We start from the raw sequence: 13,490 nt of genomic DNA on the forward strand, positions 1-13,490 counted from the left end.
AAAATACCCCAAGTTCAAGTACAGCCAGTTTCCTTTCTGCTTGCTTGTACCACAGTATCATAAGGTCAGAAGAACGGCTGCAGCTTTCTTCTGACTGTTTCATCTTCGTGCTTGTCTTTGACCTTCTCCTCTCCGATCATGTATCTGGGTATCTGAGTATCGGGGTTCTTGCTTTTAGCCTCTCAGAAAAATCGGTGACAATTGCCAATAACCATTTAGCTTCCAGTTCTCTGAAAGGGATCTGGAAGGAAAACCTATGTACAGAGTGCATTAGTCTTGCTGCATTCTCTGGCACAAAGGAAATGTACTATATGGGAGGTGAATATGGTCACTGTTTGAATTTGAAGATGTGCTCTATTTTCCTGGTACAAGACATATTCTGGTATTCTTGAAAGTTCTTCTGTTTTTATAAATCACATCTAGTTGCACCTTGATGCATTGTGTGATGAAACACACATATTTTATTTATAATAAAATGTGTTTCTAAAATTAAATGCATGAACATATACATGTGTATACACATGCATTTTTAAAATTTTGTAAATTCATCTTATACACATAGGGAGAACATCAAGGAAAGACATTTTGTGACAACGTATCTCTATTTGATGATCATCACTTGATTACTTTTTAATTACTTTGCACTATTTATTGAATTTTGATAAATGGTATCCTCTCAAAGATATCAAGGTGTTCTTGACCTGTTGTTGAATAAGCATGAAGGAACCAGCGAATCCTGGTGTGTGTCTGATAAAAGAGACATCCAGTTTCCCCTGCAGAAACCTTCCAGGCTCCCTACCCTGAGCAGGGAAGAGCAGTCTGGAATTCCTGCTGAGGAACCTGCTGCTAAACTCTGGAGGAAGAGCAAGGAGAGCTAGCAGGGTCTAAGGGAATCCCTCCAGGGCAGAGTGCACCGCCAAGATGTGGAGGCTGCCTTGGTTTTCTGGATATGGATTCCTTTAATGCTCCAGTATGGGTATTAGCAAATTTTTAAAAATAATAATAAAAATTTAAAAAACTAAAATCATTACTAAAGGCACAGCTGTCCTCTGTCCTAAGCATTCTGGGTGTATTTGCATTGTCCCCCTCAGTGCAGCATGAAAGAGTGAAGGAAAGTGAATCCTGTGAAGACTCAGGTTGTAGATATCCACCTCCCACCCCAACCTATCCCCCACCATTCGGGGTTAGTATACTTCATTCCATAGACCCAGCTCTGTGCAGGTCTCCACAGGGCACTCTTAAGTGTCTTCTCCCTCAAGATGAATGGAATCTAGGCAGGCAGCAGAGATTTCAGAGCCCTCACAGCTGCTAAAATGTCAGGGCTGAGAGTCTAAGATTGCTTCCCCTGCTGACCCAAGATGAGTTGTTCACCTGCCTAAGAAAAGCACAAGCTTCAGACAGAGGCAATCCATGATTGGTTTATGCTTAAGGTTTTCCTAAAGATTTACTATTCATTTTCCCTAATATTGGAGAGAGAGATTTATTTCTTATCAATGATTTAAAACAACATGTATACCACTTGGGACAGAAAAATACATGCCAAGCTAGAGTTTTGTTTTTGTTTTTTTTTTTTTTTTTTTTTTTTTTTTTTTAAGTGCTGAGGATGGAATCCAGGGACTCACACATGCTAGGCAAGTTCCCTAGCACTAAGCTACATCTCCAGCCCCAGAATTGTGTTTTAAAAACATTGTAATACTCTCCTTCATCTCATTCAATTTGGAATATTGGTTATGCACCTACCATAAACTATGCCAGGACACAAAAAAGAAAAGGACTTCATCACTGGCTCAGAAGAGCTTTTGGTTTAAGAGAAGACATTGCCGCCATCTGTTTCCACACTAAAGCTGTGTAAAAAATCACCCTCACACTCGGTGCCTTAAAAGAGTTAGTTATTCAAGCTCAGGTCTGTGGTTCTTTGGGGCATTGGTTTGAACTTGGTTCTAAGCTGGAAGTCAGGGTCAATTCTGTGTGCCCTATGGATCTGTCCCTATCCTATTAGGCAGGACTAGCCAGGCATGTTCTTCGCATAAAAGATTAAAAATCAAGGCCAGGACTGGGGTTGTAGCCCAGTGGTATAGTGCTTGCCTCTCACATGTGAAGTGCTGGCTTTGATCCTCAGCACCACATAAATAAATAAAATAAAGGTATTGTGTCTACAACTAAAAATATGTTTTAAAAAAAGATCCAAACCAAGTGCACAAATGGCTTTCTTCTACCATTATTTCCAAAATGGGTTACCTAGCCAAGCTCAGTATTGCTGGACTGAAGAAATGTACTCTGATTTGGAGGAACTTCAAAGTAGTATGATAAGGAGATGGGAATATAGGGACGCAACCTTAAGAAAAAAATAGTACAATGAACATATTAGGGAAAGATAAATTCATATATGCTTGAATAACAAAGGATGGTGATTTCTAAGGGGAATGGATCCTACTTAAAGATCCTAGGAAAATATTCGTAGACGAGGTACCATTTACACTCAGTCACAAACAGTATCTGCATTTCAAGAGGCAGACATGGGGGGGCTGGGGATGTGGCTCAAGCGGTAGCACGCTCGCCTGGCATGCGTGCGGCCCGGGTTCGATCCTCAGCACCACATACCAACAAAGATGTTGTGTCCGCCGAGAACTAAAAAAAGAAATAAATATTAAAAATTCTCTCTCTCTCTCTCCTCTCTCACTCTCTCTCTCTCAAAAAAAAAGGCAGACATGGGGTGCAGAGCAATAATTCAAAGGAGCTGCATGAGCAGTGTGAACATGTGTAAGTCATTTTCAGTAATAGGTTACAAAGAAATAAATGAAAAGAAAATAACAGCTGTAGTAGAACAAGAAAAGCTACAAGAAAACTACAAATAGATGCTCAACAGAGGTGGCCAGGCCTCAAAAATTCTTGCATAACATGTTAGTGCTGGAAGTTCTTTGAAAAGATGGCAAGAATATAGTTACCAGGGAATGAAATGTGGTAGCACACACAAGGACAGATTTTTTTGCTTAAATCTTTAGAACTATAGGAAATGACTTAGAAATTGTCTAGCCCAACCACTTATTTTATAGGTGAAGAAATTTGCATGCTGGAAATAAATTCTTTTTCTTGTATGTATGTGTGATATAAATCGAATAATATATTTAATATATTAACATATTTTCATATAAATGATAAAATGTATACTCAGGAAATAAAAATTTCTTCCTAAATAAACCTATTTGTGTATAATGTATAATGTATAAACATATTTGTACAAAGACTAAATTCGTTCTCATATATATTGAAAGAGGGAGAGTAAAAAATGCATGTTCTTCAATGGAGGGTTTAAAGACTTCTTCATCCCTTCAAAACTTACAAACTGCAGGTGTTCTCATCAAGTGATCTTTCTGGTTTCAAGGAACAGAATATTGCTCACGTTATTCAAATGCAAAGAGAAGGTTATTCCTAAAAAGGAAATAAAGATTTCCCCAGATATTCAAGGACTGGACATGCCCTTTGAAATGCTTGGCCTAACAGAAGAAGTGGGCTGGCTATTCCAGAACTTTCATCAAAATAATGTGTCCTGAATGCCCCTGGGGCGTGTGAGGCAGAGAGCAGATGTTCTCTACCCCCACTCCCTGGTCTGCCCTCCTCACTTGTAAATGGTCATAATCATCCACTAACCAAAACACAATTAGAAAAGTCAGTTGATGTCCCTAATGTATGAATTTTGTGCCCAGAAAAGAAACAAGGAAACTTTGAAGCTGTTTCCTTTGGATGATTACCATTAATACAAAGGGGAGATCAAGCAAAGGATTGGAGGCAGGGTGGGATATTTGTCCCCTGGTCTGAACAGGGCCTGTCTAGCTGGTCTCCTTTTATAAAACAAGTTTTACTGAAACAGCAATGCCTGTTCTTTCTATGTTGTCGAAGGCAGTTTGGGCACCACAATGGCAGGCATGAGTCACTGTCATAGAGGCAGCCCTATGGCCTGCAACGTCTCAGAGTGTAAATGGCAATTTGCTCACTGCTGATGTAGATCACAGAGGATTCACATCTTTCTGGGATGGGTGCTGCTTGCATGTGCTTCTGCCTCTGGGGATGGTCAGGAGCGAAGGATCTCAGAGAGTCCAACCACTGTGTGAGCCTTCTCTGAGAAACTGGTGCTTCTCCTTCCTTCCCGGGGCTCACTGTAAGACCACCATCCTTTAACCCTTTGTTCTCTGTCCTTTGCCAGACTCCGACCTGAGCATGCGCACACTGAGCACGCCCAGCCCAGCCTTGATATGTCCACCGACTTTGCCAGGATTTCAGAATGGAAGGGGCTCATCCACCTCCTCGTCCTCTGTCACTGGAGAGACGGTGGCCATGGTCCACTCCCCGCCCCCGACCCGCCTCACCCACCCGCTCATCAGGCTCGCCTCCAGACCCCAGAAAGAGCAGGCCAGCATAGACCGGCTCCCGGACCACTGCATGGTGCACATCTTCTCCTTCCTGCCCACCAACCAGCTGTGCCGCTGTGCACGCGTGTGTCGCCGCTGGTACAACCTGGCGTGGGACCCGCGGCTCTGGAGGACTATCCGCCTGATGGGCGAGACCATCAACGTGGACCGCGCGCTCAAGGTGCTGACCCGCAGGCTGTGCCAGGACACCCCCAACGTGTGTCTCATGCTGGAAACAGTAATTGTCAGTGGCTGCCGGCGGCTCACAGACCGAGGGCTTTACACCATTGCCCAGTGCTGCCCCGAACTGAGGCGACTGGAAGTCTCAGGCTGTTACAATATCTCCAATGAGGCCGTTTTTGACGTGGTGTCCCTCTGCCCCAACCTGGAGCACCTGGACGTGTCAGGTAAATGGAAGCCGCCCTCCCAGCACTGGTTTTCTCAATGCACCATCCCAAAGTTAGTAGAGACATTTCCACCCAATTGAGGGTCCCCTTCTTGTTGGCTACCAGAGATGGGCAATGGGTGGTAGGGAGGCCAGCTCTCCTTAACAAACTGTCCTCTGGTAATTGTGACCCTGAGGGCCAGAAGTATTCCTTTCATCCAATAATGTCACCTTCTTAGAAGAGCTCTAGACACCTTGTTGGTATGACTTAAGTGTGACCTTCCTCTCCATAATGATCACAGTCACTTCAGAGCTTAATGGAAACAAAATATCCAATTTAGATTAAGGGAACTGAGTAACTCCAGCCTCCTTTAGAAGCTACCCTTTTGCCTACTTGTTGGTCCATAAAGCTTGAGATCTATGCCTAGGAGGTAAAAATGACCTTGAATCCTTCTTTCTGCAGACCTAATGAACCCCTCAGTCATGGCCTATGCTCACGATGGCTTTGCCCTTCCATAGACACTGGAGAAAATACTTCATGGCCAAGTGATTATTTATATTTCACTGACTCTCCTCACCTCCTGGTTAATTTTAGACCTTTTTTTTTTTTTTTTAGTGAAAATTCTCAACTACATAGTGCAAGGATCAGGTCCATTGAATTAAATAAACCCTTAGTCCTTTTCCAAATGGAAGGAGATCTCAGCGTGGTTGCTCTGCTTGAAACTCTCTCTCAGGTTTGAAGAATTAAAGCCTAGAGTCAAACTTTGGCACCACACAGGAATCCAGCCTGAATAACAGCCTCTCTTTATCTCAGGGACTGCACACTTAAAAGACGAACAGGCAAGAGGCTGGAACGTGTAAGATGTATCAGGAGTTAAAGAAATGTACAACATGAGCTGCAGCCTCAGGGATGGTTGGGGAGGGAGTCGAGAAGGAAAAACCACCATGCAGGGCAAATAAACAGAATTGGGGATTTACAAGCATCTGAGGTAAATGATGCCCTCCAACCAAATATGAGGTAAATCCACTCTCAACTTGCTCACTCTTTTGAAAGCTGACATCTGAAACTATTTCAGATGACAGGCCATTATTTTTTGCAGATTCCTTCCCTTGGTGGAAAGCAGCATGCTGCTCCTCTGCTTCAACTTCAGCTGGCTTCAGGACAAAACCATAGCAACTGAGTGTTTGGTTAGTCCTGAGCAGCCACTGGCATGAAGAAGCAGGAAATTAGGAGGTTTTCTTACATTTTTCCTCCAAGGAATTCTGGAAAAGAGAAAGCATTATGATGTGGTAGAAACTTGTTTCAAAACTTTGTGATTTGGGACAACTTAGAGTTTTTTTCTAGATGTATTTTCTCTTTAGTTGAAAAAAAAATAAGTAGAGTGATGTGCTTTAACATTCTAATTGAGCATTTTATAAACATTTTATTTTCTCAGATTAGAGAATGATTCATTTTTGGAATCCCCATCTTTGTTAAAGAGATCTCCCACGTATCCTTCACACAAATTAAAAGTAGTTGAACACTCTATTTGGGGTCCTTTTTGAAATTCAGATATGCTAAAACCATGTTGGCTATTTGGGAAATCCCTGGACTTCTGTCCTGAGTGATGCTGCTTTGTCTATCGAGTAACAGTTACTAGTCTTGAAATCTGTCCGCTACTTCAACCTGACTAATTTGCAGGTCCCAGGCCATCTTCACTGTGTCTTGTTCTCCTTGTTTTTTTTTGCTCAGTATGTCTTCCCTGTGCCTTGTTCTCCCTGGTTTTTCAACCACCTTCAGAAAGTATCGACACTCTCAATGACACTAAACGTGACTTTCATTCAAGCTGGTCAAGAGCTCTAATGCCCTAGAGGGCATGATATTGCCTGTCCTGCAACTAGCAAGGCAATAAATGCCACCACTGAAAGTCACTGAAAATTACTAAAATCAGCTATAATGTTTTATCATATCACAGAGTGAACAGAGGAGTGAACAGAGGAGTGTTGAAGGCTTCAAAAGGTAGTAGTCATCTTGACCTCTAGAAGGTTAGAAATTTGCATTGCTTAAAACTATAAGCAAGCATTTTGGATGCTGTATTCCAGCAGTTAAAGCTTCCCCATCAGGAAGAATGGTGCTTGGAGGTTCAATGCATTCATCACACAAAGGTCTCATGTGTGCACTCTGCTGAGAACAAGCAGCACTCAGAAATCACAGGGGTTGCCATACTGTCATTGTTATTAACATCCTGAGAAGTCAGTAGTTGGTCTCCACTGACTTGGCTATCTTATATCCCAGAGAAAGTAGAGATGTTAACCCAATAGCAAGAGGAAATGTTAATGAAGAGCAAATTTGTGAAAACTGAATGAAATCTGGAATTAATTAAAGGAGCTCCACAGGTTTGCTCAACCCATGCTGTCTGTTCCCTATGCAGTAAGATCCCTTTCAGACACCCTGAGTTCTTCTCTGTGGACATTCCTCACTCCTCCATGGGCTTTCCTCCATGCTTTCTTGCTACTCAAATTTGCCTTGATATTATTTTACCACCAGGACCTCCATATCTAAAATATCCAAATTATTTTTCTCTTTCAAAGATCCCCTTAGGTATCACCACTTCCAAGACTGCCAGTTCCTGAGTATCTGAATGTTCACTTCATGCTCACCCATCAACTGTAAATCTCTGGTGTCATTCATCAATTTTGTGATACATCCTAGTCATTTTTCTCTTCCATCTTATAATTGAAGCCCTGAAAGTCAAGAAACTTACCCTAGCAGGGGTGTAGCTCTGTAGTAGAGCATGTGCTTAGCTTGCTCAAGGCCCTAGCTTCAATCTCCAGCAACACACACTCACACACACACACACTCACACACACTCACACTTACACACACACATACTCACACAAAAGGAAAAGAAAGAAAGAAAGAGAGAAAGAAAAAAAGAAACTAAAACTAACAAACATCCCCTGATCTGATTGTATGATCCCATAATCTCAATGAGTTTGCAATGCCTCAGCCTTTTAAAATGAAACTTAAATTGGATAATTTCTAAGGTTTGCTCCCTAGAAATTATTACAATAAAAATTTCATGTCTGTAATATATGAATGCATGAACTATCCATAAATATTATCTACTGAGCCATGGACCAATTTATTTTCTTTTTAATCCAAATTTAAAAATATAAGAATTAGGGATAAAACTGACGTTAAAAAATATTGAATAAAGTACACAGAGCACTTTAGATCAATAAGTTGATCAATAAATAAATTTATCAATAAATCAATTCAGAGCTGAATACAGTCATCCCAATAAAATAGACACCAAGCAAACAGAGTTCAAAGTTAAAGTTGCTAGGGGACTAACCACCTCTCACAAAGCCACAGAGCCCAATGGCACAGCAGCCTGGGCAGCCTCTAAGAGGCTCTGTGCACCTCTGTATCCCAGGGTTGGACTGCGTGCTTCACTACCTCCTGAAATTCTGTCAGGAATGAGACAGACATTATTACCTTATATACGTGTATGATCATACTACTGGAGTGATTCTGCACCAGGTACAGCCAGAGGATTGAGAAATTGTGCTCCATTTGTGTACAATATGTCAAATTGCATTCTATAGTCGTGTATAATTAATTAGAACAAATTTAAAAATAAAAAAAAAAAACCACAGTTGCACCCCTGTGGTCCCAGGGTTGGACTGTGTGCTTCACTCCCTCCTGAGATTCTTGACTTGGTAGCACATGACATTTGTACCCTGTTATTCCCAGCACCTGTATTTATGAGTTTCCTGGGCAACCTGCCAGGAGATAGGAGAAAAGTCCCCAAGAGCCCTGCCGTGCAGCCATTCAGAAACCTTGGATGTTGCACTGAGAGCTGAGATGCAGAGGTGTCTGCAGTGAAGCACCTGGCTTTAGAACTGCAGGAAGGATTTGGAAAGTGGAGAGGAATGAAAAAATATATACAGTCTATGTAGTAGAATAAAATATGTACAAATTACTTATATAATGTGTATTGACTATTGGTATTTATTACTTATTAAATACTATGAATTTGCAGATTTTATAAGGTAATATTTAGTGAACTGAAATACACAATTTTTATATATTATATACAAATATGTAATAATTATTTAGAATGAATACATGCATATATATATAAATTTTATACACACATATTTTAGGGCTTTAGAAACAATATTTAGTCATACAAGATCACGTTCAGCTTTGTCTCTCTGTCTCTCTTCTTTGCACCAAGGAGCATTCTGACCATTGCAGGGCCTTTACTTAGCTCTTGGATCTTTCCAGGGCCAATGTAAGATCTTTACACACACTCTTATTTTTTTAAAATTTATTTATTTATTTATTTATTAATCTATGTATTTATTTATTTTTAATTGTAGACGGACACAATACCTTTATTTTATTTGTTTGTTTTTATGTGTGCCAGGGATCCAACCTAGGGCCTCATGCATGCTAGACAAGCACTCTACCACTGAGCCACAACCCCAGCCCACTCACTCTACCTTTTCCAGATCATGATCATCATTCCGGAACATTCCTGGTGAAATGGATTTGCTCCATTTCAGGCAATTAGTGATGGATCAGTAATGGATCTTTGTCAATTTTGATCCATCAGAATTGGACTTTTGCAGTCTAAAAATCTATGAATCCCCATAAACCCAAATATTCAAAATAGCTAAATAATCAAATGAACATAGGGAACCCTTCCTCGCCTTATTTTCTCTGTAGGGGTCAAGACAGGAAGGGTAACACCCTGGCTTGAGCTTGGGGGAGAGTTCGGAATAGGTAATGGCATTGCCCGAGGTTGCTCTGAGCATGTGTTCTGTCTCTTTGTGTAGGGTGCTCCAAAGTGACCTGCATCAGCTTGACCCGGGAGGCCTCCATTAAATTGTCCCCCTTGCATGGCAAACAGATTTCCATCCGCTACCTGGACATGACGGACTGCTTCGTGCTGGAGGACGAGGGCCTGCACACCATCGCAGCGCACTGCACGCAGCTGACCCACCTGTACCTGCGACGCTGCGTCCGCCTCACGGACGAGGGCCTCCGCTACCTGGTGATCTACTGCACGTCCATCAAGGAGCTGAGTGTCAGCGACTGCCGCTTCGTCAGTGACTTCGGCCTGCGGGAGATCGCCAAGCTGGAGTCCCGCCTGCGGTACCTCAGCATCGCCCACTGCGGCCGGGTGACCGACGTGGGCATCCGTTACGTGGCCAAGTACTGCAGCAAATTGCGCTACCTCAACGCGAGGGGCTGCGAGGGCATCACGGACCATGGCGTGGAGTACCTTGCCAAGAACTGCACGAAACTCAAATCTCTGGACATCGGCAAATGCCCACTGGTCTCCGACACGGGCCTGGAGTGCCTGGCCCTGAACTGCTTCAATCTCAAGCGCCTCAGCCTCAAGTCCTGCGAGAGCATCACCGGCCAGGGCCTGCAGATCGTGGCGGCCAACTGCTTTGACCTCCAGATGCTGAATGTCCAAGACTGCGAGGTTTCTGTGGAGGCCCTGCGGTTTGTCAAACGCCACTGCAAGCGCTGCGTCATCGAGCACACCAACCCCGCCTTCTTCTGAAGGGACAGCTTTCATGGGGAGTGGTCTCCATACAAACACGAACCAAACAAGATGTTCTTTAAAAGCAGCATATGTAAGCACCGACACCCACTCAGCAGCTATTTCTTTCAGGAAGGTTCTTAGGAATCTGGCTTTTACTTTTCCTCATTTCTCATGGGTGACAGAGGTCAAAGATAAAAATAGAATCTATTGCAGCAAACAGTGTTTTTGGTCAGGTAATTTGTAGACAGCTTCTCTTCTCACATAAGATGTTCCCTTAGGCAGATGGCGGTCTTTAGAAATGTACCTTACTTTCCTCTCCCCACCAGCGCTCCTGAACACAGGTCACACCCACAACCACAATGTGCCACATCCTTAGCTCCACCCTCCCTCCATCCTCCATCTGCAACTGCCACAAGAGTATGGCAACCACAGCGCTCTCTAGAGCTCCTCTTCAAACTGCTTGGTTGACCTGAGCCCCGCCCCTTAATCTCACACCAAGCCAATTGTGGTTAAATAAGTGTCCTAAATCACTTTGAATGTACAAAGAGCTTTTCAGACCTTTTTTTAAAAATCCATTGTGGCAAGTAGCATGGTGGAAGAGACCTTTGTTTTTTTACCCAGATCTTCTGCTAACTAGCTGGGTGACCTTGGCCAAAGAACTTCACCTCTCCAGGCTTCAGCTTGCAACACTGAATTAGAAGCCACCCAGCTAGAGAATTAGTCCCATGCTGGTTTAGGATTAAGAGAACAGACAAGTCAATAAACAGCCACACAGTCATGTACCTCTTCCAAGAGAATTGATTTTGTAGTTGGGCTCCTTTCAGGAGGTTCCACAGAGCCCATGTCAGTGCACATAGGATCCTATGTGTCCTTTTGCTCTCATGCGAGTACCACTCACTCTCAGTTTGTTTTGGTGGATGAGTCTATTGCACATCGTCTCCTGCCCCTCTGGATGCTATGGTTTCTGTGCACAAGTACTTTCAGCTTTCCCCTTCTCAATACTGTCTTAGCAGAGCACCAGAATGTCTGAACATGGGGAAGTTCAAATCCCCCAGTAAAGACTCATCTTCTGCATGTTTTTAAGGGAGGAAAGACCCTTGCAATTTTTAATTAACAAGTGAGGCCCAAGGGAACCCATGTCCTCAAAGGTTTTTCTAATCCCTCTCAGAGCACATGTGGCATACATCAGGCACATCTGTCCTGCAGCTGGCAGAGACAGATGCTGTGGTTTTTTGTCATTTAGATTGCATTTTGACTTTTCTCATCTATTTATTTCTTTATGCATCCAGACTTCATCACATGGAGCCTACCGGGGTTAAGTTTGTAAATGTTTAATTGTGCAAATTGCCACCTTGTGTCTCCCCTCGTGGCTGTCTGCATGCATTCCATTAAAGAATACAAAGTAGACTTCCAGGTGTTTAAATACTGTGCACTCGAAAATCTCAGACAAGTTGAAGAGGGAACACATTGATAAGACAGATGCTAGTCCACTAGCCAAACCCTTGGAATAGAACATTAACATCATGACAAAATATGAATTTTAAGTGGTCCTATATGGAAATAATTGACTCACTAGTCTATTATGTGAAATCAGGTAACCAGGAGAAATTTCATGCTCATGAAATGTAGTGTCCTTTATTAGTAAACCCAGGACCTTTCCCAAATTAGTCTCTGACCACACCCTTCTTCTTTGCTGCTGAAACAGCTCATGTATTTCCTTCCCAAAGGAGCCACCATCCAATTCCAGAACCTCTGCATTTCCTAGCCAACTGTGCTGACTTTGTTTCAGAGCCAGCTTACATACCACTCACTCGACAACTGCACTCCTACTGTAGGCTCCCGTGCACACTGTAGTCTTATGTCAGGAAGGAGGAGCTAGAGAGATGAGATGGAGTCTGTCCAGGAGGTTTCTATCATACATCATATGAAACATGGCTTTCTGTCCAACTGACATCATCCTCAACCCAGATACGCAATCAATGCAATGTGCCATGAGGGGAGGTGACTTGTTTGGCTGGGGACAGCATTTCATGTTAGCCATAGAGTTTAGAACCAAAATAGAATTTGAAAGGAACATACCTCTGGTCTGTGACTGTTGACTATCCATAGTTTAAGAATTTAGGAGTCACAGATGATTGTCCTTCACTTTTGGCTCTGGGATATTCCAGATAAGCTGGTTTAATACTCTTGGAATGAGCAGGGAGATCCAGAACAGCTCCCTGAACCATTCTGAGTGTCTCTGTCGCCACCACCCGACCACATCACCTAACCAATTTTCCAAGCATGAGACCAAGACCACTTCTCACACTGGTTGCCTGCCCAGCACATGATGTCTTTCCCAGTTTCTCCCCTTTCCTGGTGTTCTCTTCATCCATTCTGCTCTCCCTTGGGGGTATGAATCTGTGACAGAGGTTACTGGGAAAACAGCTCAGCAGATTTTTAGAGACCAAGCAAAAGTGCTCAGCAGAAAAATTTATCTGTTTTAAAACATTGCTTCCTTCCTGGCTCTGCTAAATTGAATGCTCATTGTTTTTGTAACTCTAATGTTCAAATCACTGCGTGCTGTATGACTCTAGAAAGCCTTAATTTACTACCACCAAGAAATAAAGCAATATGTTGGTAATTAGGCTCAGCTTTTTTCTTTCTTTCTTCTTTTTTTTTTAATACCCTTGTCAAAGGAGAGTTGTATTCAGATGCAGATACTCAAAAGCAAGCAAGAAACTTGGTTTATGTTTAAAGACAGCAGAAGCCAAGTTTCTGCCACTGCTGTCCCTTTAAAATCGGATCCATGGTCTTCTCATCTAATGACTTTGGCTTAAAATTAGCACTAAGTGAAAAAAACATTGCCTTCAGTGTATAGTTCACGTCTTCAATTCCTTAATCCAAACTGTTGGTGCAGTGTTTGGAATTTGTAATTTAGCATATTTCAGGGAGGTATATGTGGTGTATTTTATAACATCCTCAGCATACACTGGGACAGCACCCTAAGCAAACATGTTATTATTTCCGTAGCAATACGGAACACACTCTGTGCAGGATCATTACAGACTACAAATAGCCTTGCATCAGTTCAGGTCAGACTTTGTTGCCAAATTAATTTGTGCAATAATGAAAAAAGTCTATTTTTCAGAACTTTCTGGGTTTCAGAAT

At 42.5% G+C, this 13,490-nt stretch overlaps 1 protein-coding gene across 1 annotated transcript in view; it reads left to right on the top strand.

Moving 5' to 3' along the window:
- Fbxl7 (F-box and leucine rich repeat protein 7) overlaps positions 1 to 12,935 on the top strand; it is a 369,640-nt gene extending 356,705 nt beyond the window's left edge. Inside the window, exons 3-4 of the mRNA XM_026392389.2 lie at positions 4,202 to 4,813; positions 9,622 to 12,935. Of these exons, the coding sequence (XP_026248174.1) occupies positions 4,202 to 4,813; positions 9,622 to 10,358 (1,349 nt within the window). The 3' untranslated portion in view covers positions 10,359 to 12,935. The remainder of the gene's footprint in view (positions 1 to 4,201; positions 4,814 to 9,621) is intronic.
- Positions 12,936 to 13,490: the final 555 nt, after the last annotated feature.

Source organism: Urocitellus parryii, chromosome 1, assembly GCF_045843805.1.
Source record: "Urocitellus parryii isolate mUroPar1 chromosome 1, mUroPar1.hap1, whole genome shotgun sequence".
In the NCBI taxonomy this organism is placed as follows: domain Eukaryota; kingdom Metazoa; phylum Chordata; class Mammalia; order Rodentia; family Sciuridae; genus Urocitellus; species Urocitellus parryii.